The 22,491-nt window shown below is 38.0% G+C and overlaps 5 protein-coding genes and 1 pseudogene across 10 annotated transcripts; 3 read left to right on the top strand and 3 right to left on the bottom strand.

Moving 5' to 3' along the window:
* The first annotated feature begins 618 nt into the window (after positions 1 to 618).
* LOC121981903 (carotenoid 9,10(9',10')-cleavage dioxygenase 1-like) lies at positions 619 to 3,021 on the top strand. 4 transcript variants are annotated; one of them, XM_042534678.1, is made up of 9 exons: positions 619 to 735; positions 850 to 983; positions 1,069 to 1,171; positions 1,255 to 1,514; positions 1,603 to 1,782; positions 1,853 to 1,931; positions 2,077 to 2,158; positions 2,312 to 2,373; positions 2,451 to 2,751. In XM_042534678.1, the coding sequence occupies exons 4-9, from the start codon at positions 1,338 to 1,340 to the stop codon at positions 2,486 to 2,488; spliced, it is 618 nt and encodes a 205-aa protein (XP_042390612.1). In that variant the 5' UTR covers positions 619 to 735; positions 850 to 983; positions 1,069 to 1,171; positions 1,255 to 1,337; the 3' UTR covers positions 2,489 to 2,751. The 4 variants fall into 4 exon arrangements, 2 of the variants coding, with proteins under 2 accessions (XP_042390612.1, XP_042390613.1); XR_006111951.1 differs by lacking the exon at positions 619 to 735 and adding an exon at positions 2,888 to 3,021 and having other exon boundaries at positions 769 to 983; positions 2,451 to 2,589; XR_006111952.1 differs by having other exon boundaries at positions 1,255 to 1,782; positions 1,853 to 1,886.
* LOC121981904 lies at positions 2,858 to 3,674 on the bottom strand. Its single transcript, XM_042534680.1, has one exon. The coding sequence runs from the start codon at positions 3,540 to 3,542 to the stop codon at positions 3,000 to 3,002; it is 543 nt and encodes a 180-aa protein (XP_042390614.1). The 5' UTR covers positions 3,543 to 3,674; the 3' UTR covers positions 2,858 to 2,999.
* Positions 3,675 to 4,311: 637 nt separating this feature from the next.
* Positions 4,312 to 6,777, bottom strand: LOC121981902 (cyclic pyranopterin monophosphate synthase, mitochondrial-like). 3 transcript variants are annotated; one of them, XM_042534676.1, is made up of 3 exons: positions 6,506 to 6,777; positions 5,218 to 5,358; positions 4,312 to 5,037 (listed from the first exon to the last, which is right to left on the bottom strand). In XM_042534676.1, exons 2-3 carry the CDS (start codon positions 5,308 to 5,310, stop codon positions 4,459 to 4,461), a joined length of 672 nt encoding a protein of 223 aa, XP_042390610.1. In that variant the 5' UTR covers positions 5,311 to 5,358; positions 6,506 to 6,777; the 3' UTR covers positions 4,312 to 4,458. The 3 variants fall into 3 exon arrangements, with proteins under 3 accessions (XP_042390610.1, XP_042390608.1, XP_042390609.1); XM_042534674.1 differs by having other exon boundaries at positions 6,539 to 6,777; XM_042534675.1 differs by having other exon boundaries at positions 5,218 to 6,777.
* A 752-nt stretch (positions 6,778 to 7,529) lies between these two features.
* LOC121981901 lies at positions 7,530 to 14,808 on the bottom strand (annotated as a pseudogene).
* Positions 14,809 to 15,317: 509 nt separating this feature from the next.
* Positions 15,318 to 17,387, top strand: LOC121981899 (reticulon-like protein B17). Its single transcript, XM_042534672.1, has 8 exons — positions 15,318 to 15,869; positions 15,953 to 16,136; positions 16,218 to 16,292; positions 16,378 to 16,519; positions 16,609 to 16,678; positions 16,766 to 16,831; positions 16,905 to 17,027; positions 17,148 to 17,387. The coding sequence occupies exons 1-8, from the start codon at positions 15,344 to 15,346 to the stop codon at positions 17,231 to 17,233; spliced, it is 1,272 nt and encodes a 423-aa protein (XP_042390606.1). The 5' UTR covers positions 15,318 to 15,343; the 3' UTR covers positions 17,234 to 17,387.
* A 514-nt stretch (positions 17,388 to 17,901) lies between these two features.
* On the top strand, positions 17,902 to 19,470 carry LOC121981900 (uncharacterized protein At4g28440-like). The gene is made up of 2 exons (XM_042534673.1): positions 17,902 to 18,306; positions 19,030 to 19,470. The coding sequence occupies exons 1-2, from the start codon at positions 18,069 to 18,071 to the stop codon at positions 19,218 to 19,220; spliced, it is 429 nt and encodes a 142-aa protein (XP_042390607.1). The 5' UTR covers positions 17,902 to 18,068; the 3' UTR covers positions 19,221 to 19,470.
* Positions 19,471 to 22,491: the final 3,021 nt, after the last annotated feature.

The following is a 22,491-nucleotide window of genomic DNA, read 5'->3' as shown; positions in this document are numbered from 1 at the left end:
AAGAGATAGCTAAATATCTAAAAATTAATTTGATGTCAATCCAAGGCCGTCTGATTTATTAACTAATTATATCTAAAATTAACTTTGATTAAAAAAAATAAATCATTCGACTGATTTATGTAAAATTATAATATTTCGATAGAGAACTAAATCAATTTTGAAATGGATAGATGATTTGTAATTGATAAGGATAAATTAGTAACTGGCAAGGGTGAATAGGTAATGGAGAGTCATTTGTTAATTTTGAAATTAACCTGTCTGATTTAATAACTTCAAAAACTTACTTACTTATAGTTCATTAAAGCTGTATAAGAGCATTCATAATAGTTAGGGATATTTTTTTCAAATATTTATCGTCCCTAATTTCATATTATTTTTTAAATATTTTACTATTTAAATATTCAAAATTTCATAATTAAATATCTACGAATCGAATATTTATAGGTCTCACCTGTCAAATATTCACTCTTAAATATTTTAATATTTCATCGATCAAATATTAACCCATTTGGTTTTGTTTCTTCCAACGCTCATTTTTTATTTTTTCCCAATTTAATTAAATTAAAAAATAATAATAAAATAACAAATAATGGTAGCCCCACAAGGTGATTTTCAATCACCCATCAAAGGATTGAAATGGAGTCACTCAGTCGATCCGCTGTGATCTGTAGCATCTCAAGGACTCCTCAAGGGCCTTCTCCTCCCAACTCGCTGCCTTCGACGTCGACATTCAAGGTTAACTTTATTACCTTCGGAAACAAATTAATTAAATACGTACGTTCTTGCGTGCAGATTTGGATTGATTGATGGATGTAGGAACTGATCGAAGTTGAATCTGTTCTTTGTTAGCCACTTTTGCAAAGGTTGAAGCCCTTGCCTCTGAAGGTTGAAGTCCCAAGCAATTAAAAGCTGCATCTTTGAACCTTTTGGACTCGATCGTGGAAACCGTCTTCAGATTCGAAAAAGAACCTTTATTCAGCACGGTATTCTTAGAAAAATACCATTTTGGACTCGATAGTTAGTGAGCATCCATCTGCAAAGACAGTTAACATGCTACATTGGTTGCAGGGGAACTTTGCGCCCGTGGCTGAAATAGGAGAAGCAGCCCAGGTTTCAGCCATAGAAGGAGGCATTCCGGAGGGCTTCCCCCAAGGCATATACTTGAGAAATGGTACGCACTGAGAGTGAAACAAGTCGTCTTTTCTTTGTTGTCGTTGTTGATCTATTGACCAGTCGCTCGTCGATCATTGGCAGGCCCCAATCATGTGTACCCAGATCTGACCGCCGCAGTCTCGGTATTTGGAAGAACAGCCTACACAATTGTTGAAGGTGATGGAATGATTCACGCGACGTATTTCAGCAAGGATGGAGAAGGGAACTGGAACGTTTCGTACAAAAATAAGTACGTAGAGACAGAAAGTTTCCTGCTGGAGAAGAACCGAAAGAAGAAACTCTTCCTTCCTACAATTACTGGTGACCCCTCCGCAGTGTTGGCTTCTTTTTACACCAACATGGTACATGGACGATAAATCCTTAGCTTGCTTCAGATGGCCAGTTAATTTAGGGCATTTAAGTGTCGAGTATTTGTTTCCAATGCATTAGGTGAAGTGTGGCCAACCAGTGAAGTTCGAAGCCAACACCAGTGTTTTTGAGCATGCTGGAAAACTATATGCAATATCAGAGCAGAATCTGCCTTATGAAGTCGATCCTTCTAATCTAGATACTCTCAAATCCTGGGATGTCAATGGCACTTGGGACCGACCTTTCACTAGTCATCCGAAGGTTGTGTTTATGTCATTATCACTGTTCTAATGTGCTGAAATTTTTATCCGACTCTGTTTGTTTGGTACAGAGAGTCCCACATACTGGGGAGTTGGTTATCATAGGTATTGCCATACAAAAACCATACTATGTCTTGGGAGTCATATTAGGTATTTGTAAATATCATCTACGATTTCAGTTCAAGCAACTGAAATGAATGAAAAGGTTTTGGTTAGAGAATAAAAAGAAAACTGTCTTTCTTTTTATCATCCATGTGCTGATGCTTGAGTTTCCTTTTTCTGCTGTCTCATTAAGCTGATGGAACAAAGATGCTTCACAAAGTCGACCTGAAATTTAAAACTGGGGTTCTAGTTCATGAGCTTGGCGTGACTGAGAAGTGAGTACTATCGTTCATCATTTGATACTCTGCATATAATTTTGATTCATCAGTGAAACTAATGATCGAGTAGAATGTGTTTTAAGTTAAAATGAAACTGGACGTTTTCAATACTAGAAACAAGTTCTTAACTGATTGGTTTATATTCTTCAGCTACAATATCTTCATGGATTACCCACTGGAAATTGGCATTAATAGAGCTCTTGCGGGAAACCGTATGCTAACTGAAACATCACAGTTGCAAACTATCTTTTAGGGTCGAATTATAAAGGTTTAATTGACTCGATTGCAGGTTCATTGGCTATGAGCAAAATGAAGAATCTAAGATAGGGGTCATGCCTCGTTTTGGCAATGCAGAATCAGTTTCTTGGTTCAGAGTTAAAAATCACTGCAGTTTCCATATCATCAATACCTTCGAGGATGGTGATGAGGTAAAACTAGGTCCCTAATCAAGTGCCTTACGGTTTTCACGGTACTTATAAATACATGTAAACGTTGAATTTTAAGTCGTGTTGTGATCAAATGGTTGCACTGTGACTCTCTCTGCGCAGCGTTATAATGAATTTTAAGCTTTTTTTGGTTTAACTCTGAAATAAAGTTGTAGGAAAAAATGCTTAATTTTTTTTTATGTGGGTGTGTTTACTTTATTAGGTTTGCTTAAAATTATTTATTAAAAACATTTATCCAACTCGAGGGAACTTAATAAATCTAGAAAAACAATTTATGTAGGATCAGATTACAATCCCACAAACAAAAAACCATCGATCCGTAAATTTTAGATCGATCGCCCTTTTTCGCTTCGAGTTTCACCGGATCTCATGTCGATGTGCGCCGCGATCGATCAGCACCGGACTCCCAGCACAGATCCGTCGGCGGCGGAGACCGCGACGCGGCACCTGGCGGTGGCCTCGACGTGGTGCGTGAAGAAGCTCAGCACCCGGACGCGGCCCTTCACCCGCAACCTGGAGTCCACCTCGATGGCGGCGGCGGCGCCGGGCGGCCGTAGGGCGTTGACGGAGAAGGAGGTGGCGACGCGCTGCGTGCGGCCGCCGGCGATCTTCCCCGCGGGGATGAACGCGAACCCCACTTGATGGCCGGCGTAGGCGAGCTGGAGAGTGCTGTCGTAGTGGGAGAAGGCGGCGCGGTTGGGGTTGCGGACGGCGGCGTACTGGTTGAAGGTGAAGCGAAGGGTGCCGTTGGCGGCGGAGAATCCGGGGAGCTGGACGGCGGACACCTGGATCTCGGGGTCGCGGGGGCGGAAGAGGACGAAAAGGACGACGGCGGCGGCGACGAAGACGAGGAAGAGGAAGACCGTGGCCAGGAGGCAGGAGGCGAGGTTGGTCCCGCCGCCGCCGCGATGGTGTGGTGGATGAGTGGTGGCCATGGCGAAGCCGAATTTGGGGGGCGTTATGCCTTCGACTTCCCCGAATTGGTTTGCTTTATTTGGGTTGGAGATGGAGAGGCTGCAAATGTAGTGTCGAGCAGCAGCAGCCGCATATGATGCTACCTTTTAGTTGTCTCTCCTTTTTTTTTTTTGAATAAAAAAATAAAAATAATAAAAATTGTAACAATTTTAAAAAGAATTGATTTGGGCAGAGGTAGAGTGGGGAAGAGGCAAAGTTTGCAAGGTTGGTGAGCGAGTGGAATCGTGCTTTTGGTGTTTTTCTTCGGTTTTCGTATAATTAAGTTTTGAAAAGCAAGGAGTATGAATGTGTGAGTCATATTCAACTCTGTTTTTTTTTGTGTGCATATTTTCATTAATCTATATCATTTTATAAGGTCCGAGTTCCATGTGATATTCCATGTTGGGCGATCAGACTGACTAAAAAAATCACAATAAAGTTATCGAGCAACGTGTTTTCAGTGAGATTCGTAGTTATCATATAATCTTTAACCTGAGAATCTTTGTTTCGTAAGTGCATTTGAATGGAGATGAGAATGAGAACACGAATCATTCTCCTTCGTTGCCTTCAGGAATCAGATCAGGTTATTGACGAAACCTAACTTGATATGACATTTGTGGTTCAAAAAGACAGATTTGAACCTGCATTGATTGCATGTAATGAAATTCTAGCGAGCATTTCTATCTTGTCATTCCATTTTTCATTATATCATGTAGTTTGAGGTAAAATTAGTGTCAAATTTGAAGAATGTTTACACGCAATGTTTTTTTTTCCAATTATTTTTTTGATTAAACATTTTGACATGTTCAACAAGAAAAAACCACAGCAAGAGATCAATTGGACGTTCCATCTGATCCAATTTTTTTTTAAAAAAGCATTGACTACATTATTGAATCATTATTCCCTCGACCAGTAGCCGCTCTTACCTCCTGCCTTGCGCTCGAGGCGAACATCAGTAACGCAAACCTCCTTCGAAGCAGCCTTGCACATATCGTATACGGTAAGCCCGGCAATCGTAACAGCAGTCATGGCTTCCATTTCGACTCCTGTCTTCCCTGCTGTTGCAGCTTCCCCTTCAATCTCGACACTGTGATCTTTCTCATTAAGCTTCAGATCAACGCGAACATGTGCGAGACCAATGTTATGACACAATGGAATGAGGTTGCCAGTCTGCTTTGCTCCAGTGATTCCGGCAATCTTTGCCACAGTCAGGACATCCCCTTTTGCTATCTGGTTTGAGGCAACCAACTGGAACACCTTTTGGCCTAAAAGAACTCTGCAGCTTGCGACTGCTACTCTCGTGCTTTCTTCTTTAGCGGACACATCTACCATCTTGGCATGTCCGCTGCTATCGACATGAGACAAGCTTACAGGGTCTTCTTTTGAGCCGGCAGAAGCAAAGGTAGATACTTGAGGAGGAGCATTTGAACTTAGGGCACTGGATGAAGGTGGTGAGCCAAAAATTGACTCCATTTCCTGAAATGGCATTCATACAATTAGCAATGTTGAATGATAAGAACGCTTATGCAGTCCATATTGCACAAAAGGAACTGGTAAGGATTAGAATTCAATCACTGGACAAGATATCACTGGAAGCTGGGTTAGCAGCTAATACTAACAAAAAAAATAGAGAATACTGGATTTAGTTGCATTTACCTTGTTTAGCTCTGTAATTGCAGAATCATGGCTAATGCTACTGAAGAAGCATCTTCTTATATAGTGGTGAGATTTTACACTTCTTAGAAACATAGCAGCCAGATAGAACTTTGCACGTCGCTAATTTATCAAGAACTGCAGCTGGAAACAGAACAGTGAAGCTAAATGGATGGTGATGACAACTAGCACGTTTAGAACTTCCAAATTCCAATGAAAATATTTTCTTATTTAGATCAAGCTTGCTCATCCTCACAAACAATTAATCTGCTTATATGAAATTTCATTATTCAGTTTGCTCAATTACCAAGTTTGCAATTTCTTATTCTCAAACTTAAGGATCACAGTTCCCTAGAATTATCAAACATGTAATGAAACAAGGCCCATTTAGCTCATTAGAGACCAGTATTACCGCTCTGTAACCTGGATATGCATATATAAAAAAAATACAATTCTTAGGTATTATTCTATAATTCTTTCAAAAAATAACAACCCATAAAGAATTCAGCTTCAGGTCTATGCCTACGTAAAAAAGTTCTTCTTGCCTCAGTACTTCACATCTAGAGATGCCTATGAAAACCTTAGCAATTGACCACGAACTAAAAAATGCCCATAATAACACTGTTCACTCATCCTAGAAAGTTTGGAAAAAAAGAAAGAAGTAATTGGGTGATCATTGACCAATAAGGGGATAACACTCAGATAGTTAAATGAAATGATAAAATCAATCAGATTATTAAAAAGCTGTGGAAAAACAATAAAGAAGGAAACAGACAACATACAAATCAGAAATTAGGTTTCAACAACATGGCACTAATAAAGGACTGCTATAAGCGAAAAACTAGGTCACAAGTTACAACGCTAAATTCTCATCAAGGAACCCTTTCTACATTAATAATTCTTAGGTGTTGAAAAGTGTACTTATAGTCATGAATCTGAGTAGATTTATATCAACGTGAAAAGATACTTCTTGTTCATCGATTGATTTAAAAAGCAATAGAATAAATGGGTAACCATTCAGTTCGCCAATAGAGGTCTAAAAGGTGGTCGATGCGAAGCTATAGTCAAGTAGACAATTGATTCCCGGATATAGCTGGTGCAAATTATGGATCCTAAAGAAAAAATATTAAAACAGCGCAAATTGTATCCGTAGGAATAAACACAAAATTAAAAAACTGTAGAAACGTTGATATTCAACTTTGCATTCGCTAAAAACTATTTATGCTGGGCAGTCAACAATCAACAGTTGAACTACAGCTGAACTACAAGTAGAACAGATTGTCTGGCAAACCTGTGTCCTTTGCAGGAGGAAATCACTGCTTACCACTCGATCCCCGTTCGGATCTCACTGCTTGCTCACGGAGAATACAACAATTACGCTGACTGCGTCCGCCTACCGCCTGATGGAGGTATAATAGGTAACATCGAGCTATGCACTGCTTCTAGAGGAAGAGAAAAAGCTGCTTGTTGTTGCGGCGGCCGGAGAGAGCAGATCGAAGGGTTAACGAGGGCAAGTGCGGCGGCCAGGCTGCGAGGAAAATGTAGGGAATGAACGTGTTTTACTCCAGTAACGTTGGGTAATTTCTAGATGTTTCCTAACCTTTTTTTTTAATGCTCCGATGATTTCATTAATATAACAAATAATAATTTTAATTTATTATTAAAATATTCTTTTTTTATAAATGAATAATTTGGCTAGTTGTTTTAGATAGAATAGATAATTTAAAAGAGAATATTTTTATAATAAAATAAAAATATGAAAAAGGTGTTTTACATTAATAAAACTTTAGTGATAACTTTAAAACAAATTAAAGAATAGTTTTATTAAAATGGTTGGTGAAACAATTTGATGGTGTAATTTATTGGAGCCTAAGTATGAGGCCCACAACAAGATATACATTACGGTATATTTTTATCATAGCACTGTAATTTTTATATGCGAAACATCATACATCTAATAAAATATTTTATAAACGTTGAGAATTGATCTCAAAATATATTAGAGTAAATATCCACAACTATGCTAACTCGTGAAGGTGTAAAAAAAACTACGCTAACTCGCGAGGGGCAAATATTTTGTTAAATGGCCAGCAAAAATGGCTGTAAATGATATTTTGTTAAAAGAGTTTGATATAAATTAGTTTTCTTTCAATAAATATAAATTGATTAATAAGAAAAAACCTTGGACAGGTTAAATCTTAAAGAACCCAACCATTTTGGTTTGGCCAGTTAGAAGAAGATTTATTCACTGAATCTAGCAGAAATATTTCATATCTTGCAAATAAAATCTAAAATAGGACCAAAAAAATAGACAGTTGAATAATTTGGATCCTTTAACCTTTGATTACCTGAAAGAACATTGAACACAATCGTACACATCTCGCTCAAACAGGCAACTCTTCCAAGTTCAAAACCTAACATCCTCTGCTTGCAAAACATGAATACTTTTATATGGCAAAAAGGCAAAACACTCGTCCTAGTGCTCCCGTCAGCTATCCAGGACCAACACAGAAGAGGTAAATCACGGTGAGATGACTGACACATGTACTCCTCTTGACTGTACAGTCGATGCACCAGTCTTTCAGGTTCATAATATGGCATGCTTTTTGAAACAATGCAACATGCTTCGCCAAACCCGGTGATCTTGTAGATAGACACCAAGACTTGACTGCTGCCTATTTCTACAATGCATCCTCCATGAAAAACCTAAGGCTCGTCCACTCCAGTTCGTTCAGTTTCTGAATAGACAGAAGAATATGGAAAGAGGGAGCATTTGTGTGCCTAAAAAAAAGTCATGTGATCAACAACGCAAGCCATTCAAATAAACAGATTTCTACCAACATAATGAATAAGACTCAGAGAGCCACATTTGTGCCAATGTGGATCACATTGTGCTACATTTCTGAAAGAGATTGTTTGCCCCCAACCAAAGAAACGGAAAGGTTATATTTAGCAAATAAGCAGGAAAAAGGCACTCAAATGATTTACATAAATTAGATACCAGAACTGAGGTGACAAATAGATGACATGAAGAACAATGGTGGTGATTCATCTATAAGAACAGTAGAAGGTATTTTAACTCATGCAGTTTGATGAAAGACATTTTCCCCAATAGAGTGTAGCAAGTTGCATTTAGGAGACTTCAGAAAGCCAAGATCCTTGTGGATTCTTTTTCATTGTCTGTACTATCATCGTATTTTATTCTAACGAAATAGTTATTCAAGTGTGTGTTTGCGTATGAATAAATCAGGAATCTCAATTCAGGTGGAAACATTGTCCGATAAACCTTATAGCTATTCCATTTATCAATCCCAAATAAACTTATTATCCTGGGATATTTACAAAACTATTTCAACATGGTCTAACAATCAAAATGATCTTTCAACCATGTTCAAAGTTACCATCAGTGCTTGCATTTAATTATAGTTCCATCCATTTAGACTATCATGCACATTTTAATCAAAATGATTTCCCCTCCTATTCAAAATATTCAACATGGTTTTATTCATAAATTTGTGCTGCTAAAGTTGTGCCAATTCAAGTAAGTCTTTAGTATTTTTAAACCTTGAAATGTGGAATTTAGAAATTAGACACTACCAAGAGTTGAAATAGTATAGACAAAAAAATGTTAATTACAAAGAATATTAATTCTGAAATTATGTGGCAAAATTGTAAGATAAAAGGACTAATGGTGTTAAATATAGATCTTAGAAATCTAAGAGGAAATTTTTGTTTCTAATTTTAGAAATAACTAGGAGGCAAATTTTAAGGACAATAATATAAAATTTCTAAGTGATAAAAGGACTAAAGAAGTTTGGCACTAACAGTTCAATAATATCAACACAATTTATATTTTGATGACAAATAGAAAGGAGAATGTAGCAAGATCAATCCTTGGATAATATAAAAAGGTCAAACATATAATGATAGGAGCAGTCTAAAGGTAGTACAAACCCTATTACTTTGAAAAAAAAAAATTATAGATCTGCTAGATTAACGGTTCTTTTAGTGTCGGTGCTATAGATATGGAGGAACATAAATACAAGACACAAGCATTAGGCGCATGGTGGGGTAAACCTAGGTCATCAGTTCATAAGAATCGACCCCTAACCATTACACCAGAGATACCATCCGTCCATTGTCTGCGCTATGCCCTGGGGGCAACCCTATTTCTTTGAAGAATACTGGTTTTGAGGCTCTGCAGAAATTATAAATATGAAGATACTTTGGTGGACAGAACTAAAACTAAGACCATAAAAGGGTATTCATTATAGAAAAGTTTAAAGGATATCATAATTTGCAAACAAAAAGTGTGGGGAATAACATAAAATTTACTAAAGCTAGAGAAATAAAATGCAAAGACCCAGATAATGTCAAATGCCTAAAAATAAAAATGAAAAAGTCTTGTTGATGACTATGCAAGGAAAGATGGAAAATCAATAACAACTAAATCTTTATCCTAGTAAGCGGAGTTAGTTATATGAATTCTTTTATGTTGTTAGACTCAATCATTTACTATATCATCATCTATAATAAAATATATTTTAATAATATAAATTTTTTATAAATTATTTAATGAACATTCTACAAATAATTTGATTTAAAATATTAAAAAATATGATGCTTTCAGGAATTATAGATTTGTTTATAATTATAGACTGAATAAGCCTAAAGAAACTTTACTAGAAATTAAGGTACAGATAGATGACCTAACTATTGCTTATTGGACTTTCAAATAGTCTAGAAGATCAATGTACAATTAGGCTAACTTATTAAATAAAATTATTTTTGGATCTACAAGGGGGATTGATCCCTTAACATGGAAATTACATTCAGGTATCTAACCACTTGAGGTAACAAATCAATGAGAACTTATTAAATAAAATTTTTCCAAAAAAAAACACCAGAGGAATGAGAAATTTTTTAGTGCTTATTTATATGAATGAATATTCGGAAACAACCTCTTACAAAGTAGTGTAAGACTGTATAAAATAGACCCTTCCCTAAGACCCTATATTACCGGGAGTTTAGTGCACCAAGCTGCACTTTTTGATTTATATGAATAAAAATGCTATACAATGTTGTTTAAATTATATAGGAACAGAATTAATGAGCCAAACCGTGAATAATAAAAAATTACTGCAGAAGAACAATGAATGAAATAAACATTACTGAAAACAAATTTGCTTTCATTTTGGAAAACACAACCATAAATGTATTTTATATATAAAGACAACTAATTAAAAATCCAGAGAGAGAATAATTTACAAATAATTTCTCTTAACTTGGAAACTTTTTATGGTAGAGTATGAAAAATATCTAATAATTAGATTGATTTTATGTATAATAATATTGTTACTTAGGTTTATATTAACAGTCAACTCTAAATCTATTATCTTTTTCAACTAACCAATCATATTCAAGATAAACCTCTATGTTATTTTCAAGTGATATCCTTGTAATTGATGAGAGTGTAAATAGATTAAATGAGGTTGAATTGTGGAGGAAAATTTTAGAAACTAAATTTTTTAACATAAGTAGAACTACAAATTAAATTATAAAAATATAGTTGTCTTAATAAGAAAATAATCAATCACATATCTAAGATGGATGGACATGAAATTCCTATAGAAGGTTTAGACATCTTTGATATATTATTCAATAAGCAGAAACTGATGACAGAATCTAAGAATGGATAGTCAAAATGGAGAGGATTCCTTAAATCTTGAATGATTGTCATGTCCATTAAGCCAAAAATAAATTTTATGACTGGCATATTCTTTAATACTTTATAGATTAAATTGTTACACTATCAGAAAGCAATATAAAGTTCAATATATATATTTCCACCAAGTATCCAGTGCTTGCGCCCTGATTAATCCTGAGATAAGCGATTCGGTCCCACATTCTGCCCACCTATTAAATCCGGGAAACGAGTTGGCCCGCAGCCTAGGGCCAGCACACTAGGTTTTTGAGCGTCGCAGGTGTCCGAAAGTGTGTTGCTGGAGAATCAAATCCTCAGAGCCGAATGTATTTGCCATACCTTTAGCCAACTCTCTGTGCCCCGGGGCATGTTAAGATGAATATATGTGGCAATATATGTTAAGATGAATATATGATGTCATTAGAAATGGTCTACCATGCATGAGCACTTAAATATGGCTCAGATGACAAAATGTGAAAAAATGTTGTGACGGTGTGAACATATTCAAATGCACCAATAGATTATATTGTTAGAATTGTTAAATCAATTAGAGTGTAAAGGGTGATGGACAAAGGGGGTCAATGTATCAAGAAATTAAAATTGATTTGACTATTGCTAGTGAGAAAGCCTTGCAAAAAGTACAATGATGAATAAGATTTATAAAGTTTTATACCACAAATAGTTGGAACAAACAAAGGTTGAACTTCTAAGATTACCTTATTTAAATAAAAGTATAGATGAACAGATTAAACTCTTGATTTAGCACCAAGGGAAATTCATTTATAGAACTTAACTTAAATCATTATTGAAACTTAAAACATTTCAGGATACAACAAAGCACCCACAATATATAAAGAAAAAAAATTCTTGTGACAAACACAAACGCAAATAAATTAAAAACCAAATCAAAGCTTCTTACCTAGACAATTGCACAATTGTATGTGGTACAAAGATGGAGTAATGCAGCTTGATTAGTGGCATCCACATACTTGTGAATCACTGGCCCATACCTACCAGGAGAACTGGATGAAAGTCTTGATATTGATGTCACAAAAAACCCTTTTGGATCCCATATTTCCTTGAGACGGTCTGCTTCCTTCTTCCCACCATAATGAAAACGAGTAAAGGTTGCCGAATAACCTAGTGTTTCAGGAAGATCTGGCTCGCCATTTTCTTGTTCGAAGTATTGTTCTGGTTGAGCCAGCAAAGAGATGATACTATCAAGCATTCTGCCCCATAGTTCACTGAATGTATCATCTGAAAGGACTGAAGACTCGCAGATCAGCCTTGTTGCCGCGACTGAAGCCAGCTTCCTTTCAATGGCTCCTGAAATGAGCTTGAGATTAGGAATCCAAAATGCCTGAAGAATCTGCAGGAATGACCAATTTTGAAAAGCATCATGGACTCCACAAGAACATTGGGACCATGCCTGACTAAGAACAATGACATGAATACCATAAAAGAATTCACAGACTTTACTACATGCCGAACCTTTAGGAGGCTGAAAATCACGCTCCATATATTTGTAAGGTGAGGCACAATGATTTCACAAGGAAGATTTTCCACCACAGTGCTGAGCTCGTAAAATTCCAGTTCTTCAGTCCTAGAAACTAAAAGCAGACGTCTAGATCTCAATATGACCTCAAGCAATCTTCCTTCAGTCATGAGCTCATTGGGAATCTTCTGCAGGTATGCTTGGAGCAGTTGAACTAATGCAGGGGCATCTGCTGATCTCTTCCATGATGGTAAGAGAAGCAACTGGAATAGCTGCAAATAAGTATCAGAAAAAGGTGGCTTACTCACATCAACAAGCTGGGCAAATATTTGGAGCGCATAGGGCCAGAACTCAGCCACGTCATCAACTAAAATTTTCTGGAGGACTGGGAACGAATGTGACTCAAATACACAGATGAGGAATTGGTCCTTCTCACAGGACATTCCAATCAGGGCAGTAATTGACTCGAATAGGTAGTGGTTAAAGGTTGGATTCCTTGGATTCTTGCATACCTCTGACAGCACACGAGCCAAGCGATCAATACCAACCTTACTACTTACATTGCAACGTCCAAGTACTCTCATGATGCACTTCATGATATATGAATTTTCCTGTGACTCAAGCAACTGCAAAGCACTGAAGAGATTGGTCATCACCAGGGGCAGGAACGGGTTGATATCTGAAGCACTATATCAAGGAGTCAAAGTGACTACATTTGAACCAGATACTGTTGAAAAGCATCAACAGCTTTTCAATGCAATTTGCCGCATATGAATGGACTACACTTGATTCAGCCACTAGGAACCTCGCCAAATGGGGCAAAAGAGTGATAACTGCTGACTTAGGTATCTTTTCTCGGAACACTGTAAAGAACTTCAAAGCACCTGCTTTCAGCATTGGAGAAGCATTTATATCCTGTTCTTGTAGCTCAGAAACAATGATTGATGTGAAGAAACTCTCGACATCCACAAGGTACCCAGCACTGCTGCCTGCCTTTGGAGCAAGCGCAACCACAGGATAGATTTCACTGTCCTTCTCCTTCCAGTTTTTTATTGGGTTGGTTGCATATAGTTTCAGCATCTCATGTATCTGCATCGATGTTATTGTTGTGACCTGTTCCCTGTAATTCAAGGCTACACCCTTCAAAAGCTCGCAAGCTATCCTCCTCCTAGTATCAATATCGCTGCCTTCAACATCCCTCCTAATATATTCAATGTAATTCACATCAAACAGCTCTTCATCTTCTTCGCGAAGCCGGATGTTAGGGAAGATGATGCTTGAACATATCCCTTGGAGAAAATTAGGGCTACCAAACAGTGTATGGTGAACACTAGTGCTGCCTGTAGTCCGGAACTTGATGGCAGTAACAGTGAGCTGATCACGGGACAGGCTAGAGCCCGAAGTCATCAACAGTTGACACACAGTCAAAGCAAACTTTCCGAGGCAGCTCTTGAAATCCTCTTCATTTTTTTCCATGTAAAGCTGAAGGTTTTCACAGATAGAAGCTCTGAGGGCATCCAAAGTTCCCTCAGCCTCAACGGCAGGTGAGTAAGATGTACCGAGGAAGGCCAGGAGCTCACTCATCCATTCATTCATATGATCCTGGAAGAACTCAGGTAGCTCAATAGAATTGAGGGAGTGGAAGATTTCGGAGCAGAGGCGCAGTGACTCAAAAAGCGGGCGGAGGGTCTCAGGAGGACCCGTGACATTCGAGGAAATGAGCCGGGAGGTGTTGAGGAACATCTCCAGGAGCGGAGCAGCAAAGCCATCGAGGCAATACTTGAGGTCGAGCCTAAGGGCATTGTTATCAAACGAGATCCGGAATTTGGAAAAGAGGGAGGTGGCGGCTCCGAGTAGGCCGTTAACAGTGTGATAGTCGTCGGCTGCAGCGGCTCTGCGGAGAGAATCAACCAGCTCGGGGAGGAGAGAAGCCAGGATTGGGGCAAGTCGTGGGCACTGACACGACGAGGGCCTCGGAGAGCTGCGGCTGAACGCGAGGCGGGACGTTGAGCATAAAGGCGACGAGGTGGGTCTTGATCAGCTCCTTCTCAGGAGCCGATATTGCGGAAGCAGTATCGTAGGCGTAAGGGGCCCAGCGGAACCGAAGGTGGTTCTTGAAGTAAACGACGGCGGCGAGGCGAATTTGGTCGTCGACAGCGGGGGCGGCGACCAGCTGAAGGAGGGCGGTGGAGAATCCGGGGAGTTCGGCAGAACTGGAGAGGGAGGCCTCGGCGGCACGGCGAGGCTGCGGTTCCGGTGAAAGCGATCGCAGGGACCACGTCGCTAGGGTTTCGGGACGGATGTCCATGGAGCGGCAACAAATGGCAGATCGGTAAATAAAAGAACAAAAAGTATTTGAAACGGCCTAAGGGTGACATGAGAGAAGGAGAGAAGACATACATGAAATTATGAAAAGCCTCGGAACAGATTTTGATTTTTACTCCGACGGACTCGGAACCTACTAATAATTGACTTTTGTGTGCCTAACAAACTTATCCAATAGATTTTAAGTACAAGTCGTGAAATTGACAAAGCAGTGGATCATCACGCGTCTAAATAAATTTATATGACAATTTTGATATAATTTATTTAAAATCTTTCACGCATCTATAACATCGTATCGAGCTTGTTCTTTCAAAGACTTAATTGCTTCACAAAGTGCTTAATCAGTTCAGCTAAGTGTTCTTTGTTTATTAATGGTGACAAAAAGAAGCAACGTCTCACTGCAATGGTTTTGAGACAGTCAGATTCTGTCCTCCCACATGATTCAAATCCTCCACGCTTCAAAATCTGACACATAAAAAACACATACCCAACTTTCCACTTCCAACGGCTACTTGGTACCAATCAATGCATCACTACATTCCCTTCTTAAAGAAGCCTCTCCCTACTGATTATATTACAATCTTCTTCTTCCTCTCCTCAACCCAATGGATTCTCCACCGCCTTCTGCTACTCCCTGCAACCGCTCCTCCGCCGAGCCCCGCCACCGGAGCAAGTCTGCCTCCCGCATCGCCATCGCCACCGCCTCCGACGAGAATCAGATCATCCCCTTCCTCGCCACGCCGCCTTCTAGGAAGCACAACTCCCCGTTGCTCTCTCCCTCGCCACTTCAGGACATCGTGCTCCTCTCGCCTTCCCCTCACCTCAAGCCCAAGCGTAGACCCGCAGCTGCCGCCGCCATCGAGGATGGATCACCGCAGGCTGGAGGGACCCCTTGCGGGAGACGGAAGAGCAGGGCCGCCGCGGCGATGGTTCTGATGGGGTGCGCGTCGTCGCCGAGGAAAGGCCGGCGGGCCAGGAGGAGGCTGGAGAAGGACGTTGTCAGGGAGGAGAGGGACCTGGGTCATTTGGAGGATGGTGATGGCGTCGGAAATGGGAGAGTGAGGATTACGAGGCGGAGCAGAGAAAGATCGAGTCTTGTGACCTCTGTGCCTCCTCCCAGTCCAATAACAGGTAGTACTTTCATTAAAATTTGTTTCTTGTCCATCAATCTTCGCTATTTCTTGTGAAATCACCAAAAAAAAATGATTTTGAAGTATCTCAACAAGAACCGAGAGAGGCACCAATCAACAACGAGGATTGTCGCAGTTCCCTAGATGGGATACAAGAACATATCTTCGAACTTGTGATGTGGAAAAATGTAGCTAAATCCTCCTTGTGGTTCGGCCTAGGCACCTTGTTCTTCTTGTCCTCTTGTTTCTCAAAGGACTTTAGCTTCAGGTAAGTCTTAACAATCGATTACAGAAAGTTTCCTTAGCGCATGGCATCTGAATATTCCTTGATCGATCCTCTTTTTTGCAGCATGATTTCTGCAATGTCTCACCTTGGTCTTGCAATTTTGGGCTTAGCCTTTTTCAAGGATTCGATTCCTCAGAGGTCTGAGTATTTCTATAGTTCTCTAGACTGAAAAAGATACATCCTTTGAATATGTTTTTCTTTTCCTTTCCCCAATTTTTATCAGGCAACAACTGAACGTGAGAAGTAAAGTTCAGATAACAGACGAAGACATCCTTCGAGCTGCTCAGGTCATCCTCCCACTGGCCAACGTTGCCTTTGCAAAGATTCAAGAGATTTTCTGTGGGGATCCATTGAGGACACTTCAAGTATGCTCAATTCTGAACCTTCTCTTCAACAGTAATATAACTAATTTCGAGTTCATGTCAGTAATTTACTTCCATTGTGTCTGCATCAGATTGCACCTGTTCTCCTATCTGGGGCCATGTATGGCCACCTGATAACCCTGAGGAGGCTTATCGCAACTTGTAAGTTCCAAGAACGTTGGATTAAGCCATAAACTACTGTTGGATTTTACTATAACAACTGTTGACGATTCTGTAAACTTGTGACAGGTTTTTTTGTGAGTTTTACTTTGCCAAAATTCTATTCTTGCTACTCACATCAGATTCATAACAAAGGTAAGCGCTATTACCACCTAAACTTCTCCTCACTAACAAGAGATTAACATCATAAACTCCCAAATTTTGGCAGTTGAGAACAGCATAAATCGGATTCAAGAAGCATGGAAATCTTGCCCACGCAAAAAACTGATAGCAATCTCCACAGCCACGATATTTTGGAACTTATTCAGTGTGAAGTCCCGTTTGTTTGCAGGTACAAGAACTGATTTCTTCTAGTCTGAATTCAAGTTGGTTATGCAATTCTATAAAATATGAGTGCCAACTAATCTCAAGTTGTACTAATAACTATGTGATTTTGTTCCATATTGTGCAGTATTTTTTTCGGTGGTAATACTTAGGTATCACCATCGACAAGTAGAAGATTGTGCCAAGGAAGAAAGAGAAGAATCATCGAGGTGATTTACCTTCAGAGCAAGAACAAGGTCAACTTATGAAGCCCACATTTAGTGTTCAAGTGCATGTTCTTGAAAGAAATATTCTTGTGTTGTAATAATATGTATTACAAGTTTAGCACTTGGTTAGAAAAAATTTAATCACTCTCCTGAGCATCTAATTAGGCAGAACAACAATTATGCACCTCATGTTGAATTTTGTTGGATGTTCGTTTAAGGAGAACACCTGGAATTTTCTTAATATTTGTCAAAAGGGAACTAACAAGTTAGGAAGTGTGCTCTCCACCTGAAGGAGTAAAACAATATATTCTCTCCTTAAATATTAATTTATTTTCAAAGTAATATTTTAACTCGAACACTTTTGTCTAAAAATCTTATGATTGATAAAAGTTCTAACTGTTTATGTCAAATATAACTAGAGATGTTCATGAGGGTAATTGGGGGCCTAAAGATTTCCATTTTAAATAATTTAAATCTTTGGGTGGCTTTTAGATTTTTTTAATATTATGTTAAAAAAAATGAATGAAAAAGTTGTTTTTTTGAAGTGAGCTGGAATCCAAACTCTATTTTCCCAATAAAAAAATATGAATAAAAAATCCCGATGCCCAATTCAATCAATTAATTATAAATCAAACCACCAATGAAGAGAAGCCCATATCGTACTCCTTTAGTCCTTTTTATCCCCCCCTCTCTCTCCTCTCTCTCTCTCTCTTTCTCTTTTTCTCTATTCGTTGAATTGTAGCCTCTACCATCTCTCCTTCGCATTCCATTTCGATTCCATTCCGCCTCTTCTTTCTTACTTCTTTTAGGGTTAGGGTTTCTTGTGATCAGATCGGGCCTCGATGGAGCGGCAGCAAGGGCAGGGAGCTAAGCCGGCCAAGCGCAAGCCTATCTTCACCAAGGTGGACCAGCTGAAGCCCGGCACCAGCGGTCACACCCTAGTCGTCAAGGTCGTCACTTCCAACACTGTGCTCCACAAGGGCCGCCCCGCCGCAGCCCATCTCCGCCCCACGCGGATCGCCGAATGCCTCATCGGAGACGAGACCGCCTGCATCGTCTTCACCGCCCGCAACGAGCAAGGTACGTCTTTTAGTATTGCTCTTCGTCTATCTAGATCCGATGGCCGATCTGAAGCACGGCGCCGACGTGCCTTGTTGCTGAAGCGGAATCCGTAGATTTAGATCCGACGGCTCGAGGGTAAAACTGATTCTCTGGGATTCACGCCATCTTTCTTGTGATGTAGGGTGTTTTAACCATGATCTGTTGTTATAGGGCGTTCACAGCACTCCGATAATCAAATGCATACTGTTCTAGCCATCTCTCTTGGCGTGCCCCTTAGTAAAGTTCATAGAAACGCATCATCCTGACAATTTTCTTCAACCTTTTAATTTCTGCCTTAAAATTTATTAGCTTGTAGTAATCCTTTTGTCTGGGTATGAGTAGGCTCATTACTCAGTTCTATCATTACACCTATCACTTGTTTCATCATGTCACTTACATTGTTACATTTTTTTCTTCTGAAAAATGGTTAGTTGGATGCCTATTGTCTAATTGGAAAGTGTGTTAATTGACTTGTATTAATTCTGGCGTTTCAAGGTTTGCCCAAAGAATATTGTTGATTTGGTTTACCCTACTTTCATTTGTTGTCTTGATTAGTTATTATATGCAAGCACACTCATACAACCAAACATAGACAATCGTTTGCTGCAGCCAACAATTTCAAAGCCCCCTCGACTGTTCTTCTCCAACTTGTAGTATATACTAATTGGTAAAAATTTCCTTGCCAACTTCCTAAATTGGCAGTTGACTTGTTGAAAACTGGCGCTACTGTCATCCTGCGAAATGCCAAGATTGATATGTTCAAGGGCTGCATGCGGCTTGCTGTCGATAAATGGGGCCGAATCGAGGTTGCTGAACCAGCTAATTTTGAGGTAAAGGCGGACAACAACTTATCGCTGGTCGAATATGAGCTGGTGAATGTTGGTGAAGAATGATTGAAGAAGAGAGAACGCAAACTACTCTTATGATGGACGTGGTTTGATGAACATGCTTTTCTGACTTGCATTTCGCAATTATAAACTTATATGAACCGTTAAGAGCGATAGTTTAAGTTTATACAAAGCTCACTAATCCTTGTAGTACTTCTGTTGCTTCATTGCCTCGTATGGTACTTATCCTAACTATTTTGCATGCAAACAAAGTTCTATATAATGGAATGAGTGTTCATGTAATTATCTTTTAGTATCCCCCAAAGTGTTAATTTTGCTCGATACTCTGTCATCGTTGGTCAAACTCCTCAGTGGTTTGAGGATTTCACCTGGCAATATTTCATTTTAATTCATTATCTGTTATTGCTTAGCTTTCTTATGACAATGAACATCAAGTGCATGTGTTGTTGGTTGTCAGCTTGCTTCTGTAGAGATTCAGCACGATGTATGCCAATTTGAACTAACCATCACTTTCTTGTTTTACTTGTGTTTTAGTTGGCTGTGGTGTGTCCATGTAAGATATCTAGGCCTCTTCAGGAAGAAGAAACTCTTAGATGTCTTCCAAAATTTACACGATGAGCCCCATTTAGCCTCCAGATCTTGTTCTTTAATCTCAACTGTTTACTTGAATGGTTGATTATTGGAACCTAAATCTGATGGCTAGAGTAGGAGTCATCACAATTATTTGCGTGAAGGATTTCTTCATGCTCGACTTGTTCACTTCAATATGCTATCAGTTTTCAAGCCTTAAGCTTGTTTAATTGGGTGGATTGATAACAGAAAAGGAGGAAAAGTAATAAATTTGTGTTCTCTTTGTGAAGATTGACTTGTGTTGGCTTGAGAGTTGTATAAGAATCTGGTAGATGGGAAGGGTGGGTAAAAGAAAAAAGAAGATTATTCTTCAAATTTAAAGTATCGAATAATTTGATTTGACCGAAGTTTAATTATATAATGATATAATCTATTAAAAAAATTAATTATTTGTGACAAATCAATGGCTATCCTACTCCCTAGTAGACTTGGTAGCAATAAATGATTAAAAATTAGGATCATATGATTTTTAGTGTTTATTTTTAAAAAATGATTAAATTTTTTTCTTTCGGTTTCTGACAAACTATTTTTCAGAGATGGAATCGTTATTCAGTAATTTAAATGTTTTTAAAAAGTGGAAGAGTGAATTACTGTGTCAGACTGCAGAGACAGGAATAGGCAAGAAGTTGATATGAAGTAAATAAATGAGTCGATGTTTTAGTGAAAAGAGACAGGAACGGATAAAGAGAGAAATATAGCTGTTTCTTAGTCTGAGTTTTTGTTCGATATAGAAAAATTATCGCCCGGTTGGTGCAGTTGATTTTTGAGTGTTCTTTTTAATATGTCTAAGTGTCCAATTTATCTGATTTTTCCATTGTACTAGGATATATAAAAATTATCGATTTATATAGACCTTTGTAAATTTTAAAATCAAACTAAACGATCAAATTTTTTTAAAAAATATCTGTAAAATAGATAGATTAGTGTGTTAGTCGTTATAATCTTATTAAATTTTCATGTTTTAAAAACATTATAAATCTTAAATTAGAATAATTTGATAAAAGGGAGAGCAGAGCAGCAAGTTTCAAGCACGAGACCAACTTAATTAATGATTACTTATATTCATGATTTACCTCCTTTCGTATATATCTCTCACTGTTCATCCTATTTCTCCTTTCGTATATATCTCTCACTGTTCATCTTATTTCTGAGATAAGTGTAATTATATAATATTTTAGGATTGACCGTGTTGGTTCATACAAGAATATTAGGGGGCATTTGGTACGCGCATTTTTCATTTTCATTTTCTGGAAAATACGTGTTTTCTAAAAAACGGTATTTGGTTTGCATTTTCCGCGCGCATTTTCTAACAAATTGGCTATCGTTTTCTAGAAAAACAAAAAATGACAAAAAGTCATTTTCTGTTTTCTAGAAAACGCGCGTTTTCCAGAAAATGAAGATGAAAATGATGCAAATCAAACGCATCCTTATTCTTATCAGAATGAGGTTAACTTTATATAAAATACTCCATTAATTATGTCAATTCCTCATTGTATGTGTTATTATTATTAGATATTTACCATCCTTTCTAGATAGTAGAGGTCACCCTAAAAGGGTAAGTAACAATCTCACATTTTATTACCAACTTATAAAAGAAATAACACCTCGGGCAATGGTCTAGCTGGATGCTTTTTCGATTTTTAAGTTTCAGATTGGATGAATTAATGAAGAAATTTATTTTAATGGACGATTATCTAAGAACACTAGGTTGATAGACTATCTATTACAAATATTTTTCGATTTACTTTGATAACTGATAGGAAGCTTCCATGACACTGAGTCGATTATCCTAGAATTAGTTAACGTAAGTTGGATATATGATGTAAATTAAAAAAAAAACTTATAAGAAAATAATGTCGTCACTAGTGTAAGATATTGTGAATTGATATACGGATGATAAATTGTATTATAAAAGTAAAATTCAAATATTTTAGGATTCATTCTCTCGATAAATAAATTTCTTTTATCCAAAAGATCATTTAAGGGGTTATTAGTAGGATGATAATTTTCTCTAAATGATTAAATTTGACGGAGAATTTAATATCTAATTTGAATGAAGGAGAATATTAAAGGACTATATATATTTAATATCCAATCTGAATATTTGATTATATATATATATATATATATATATATATATATATATATACTAAATGTACGATACATGATGATAGATATAAGATTTGAGGATATAAAATCTGAATCGAATCCATCTATTATCATTCCTACTAATTCGTATTGCAATTTATCTCTCTTCCACCAGGTGGTGGGGGCGGCCAATGAAGTTACGCCTGAGCAAGCGAGATATACTTTTGCTTCACTTATAAGAAAATAATGATCCATATCCTTATCTCTAATTCTACATATCGATTTATAAAAAAGAATAATTAGAGTATCTTTCATTATTTAGTTTACTGAGTCTGAGCAGGGCTGTCGAGTTGTGCAGAGCCGTAGGTCTCACAGTCGAATTGAGCAGGACTGTCAAATTGCGAAAGAGGGCTGCTTTTCCCCCCCCCCCCCCCCCGGTCAACCCACCTCCCCCCTCTCTCCCAGCCAAAAGTCGCATGTACCCCTCCACCTCCCATTTTTTTTTTTATTTTTTTTTTAATTTCATTTAACTCTGATTTTATTTTAATTTTTTAATTAATTTTATTTAAAAATAACACACATACAATTATATTTTTAA

The sequence above is a fragment of the Zingiber officinale genome, chromosome 5A, assembly GCF_018446385.1.
Source record: "Zingiber officinale cultivar Zhangliang chromosome 5A, Zo_v1.1, whole genome shotgun sequence".
NCBI classification, from domain to species: domain Eukaryota; kingdom Viridiplantae; phylum Streptophyta; class Magnoliopsida; order Zingiberales; family Zingiberaceae; genus Zingiber; species Zingiber officinale.
This window is presented reverse-complemented; position numbering and strand designations above follow the sequence as displayed.

What these genes read in the sequence shown, in the direction of transcription:
- LOC121981903 (XM_042534678.1), top strand. Translation starts at nt 1,338, where the DNA reads ATGATTCACGCGACGTATTTCAGCAAGGATGGAGAAGGGAACTGGAAC. An exon ending in GAGCTTGGCGTGACTGAGAA is followed by an intron (nt 2,159 to 2,311) that starts GTGAGTACTATC and finishes TATATTCTTCAG; the next exon opens with CTACAATATCTTCATGGATT. An exon ending in TAGAGCTCTTGCGGGAAACC is followed by an intron (nt 2,374 to 2,450) that starts GTATGCTAACTG and finishes ACTCGATTGCAG; the next exon opens with GTTCATTGGCTATGAGCAAA.
- LOC121981904 (XM_042534680.1), bottom strand. Translation starts at nt 3,542, where the DNA reads ATGGCCACCACTCATCCACCACACCATCGCGGCGGCGGCGGGACCAAC.
- LOC121981902 (XM_042534675.1), bottom strand. Translation starts at nt 5,310, where the DNA reads ATGTTTCTAAGAAGTGTAAAATCTCACCACTATATAAGAAGATGCTTC. An exon ending in CAATTACAGAGCTAAACAAG is followed by an intron (nt 5,038 to 5,217) that starts GTAAATGCAACT and finishes ATGCCATTTCAG; the next exon opens with GAAATGGAGTCAATTTTTGG.
- LOC121981899 (XM_042534672.1), top strand. Translation starts at nt 15,344, where the DNA reads ATGGATTCTCCACCGCCTTCTGCTACTCCCTGCAACCGCTCCTCCGCC. An exon ending in GAGGAGGCTTATCGCAACTT is followed by an intron (nt 16,679 to 16,765) that starts GTAAGTTCCAAG and finishes AACTTGTGACAG; the next exon opens with GTTTTTTTGTGAGTTTTACT. An exon ending in GAAGTCCCGTTTGTTTGCAG is followed by an intron (nt 17,028 to 17,147) that starts GTACAAGAACTG and finishes CATATTGTGCAG; the next exon opens with TATTTTTTTCGGTGGTAATA.
- LOC121981900 (XM_042534673.1), top strand. Translation starts at nt 18,069, where the DNA reads ATGGAGCGGCAGCAAGGGCAGGGAGCTAAGCCGGCCAAGCGCAAGCCT. An exon ending in CACCGCCCGCAACGAGCAAG is followed by an intron (nt 18,307 to 19,029) that starts GTACGTCTTTTA and finishes CTAAATTGGCAG; the next exon opens with TTGACTTGTTGAAAACTGGC.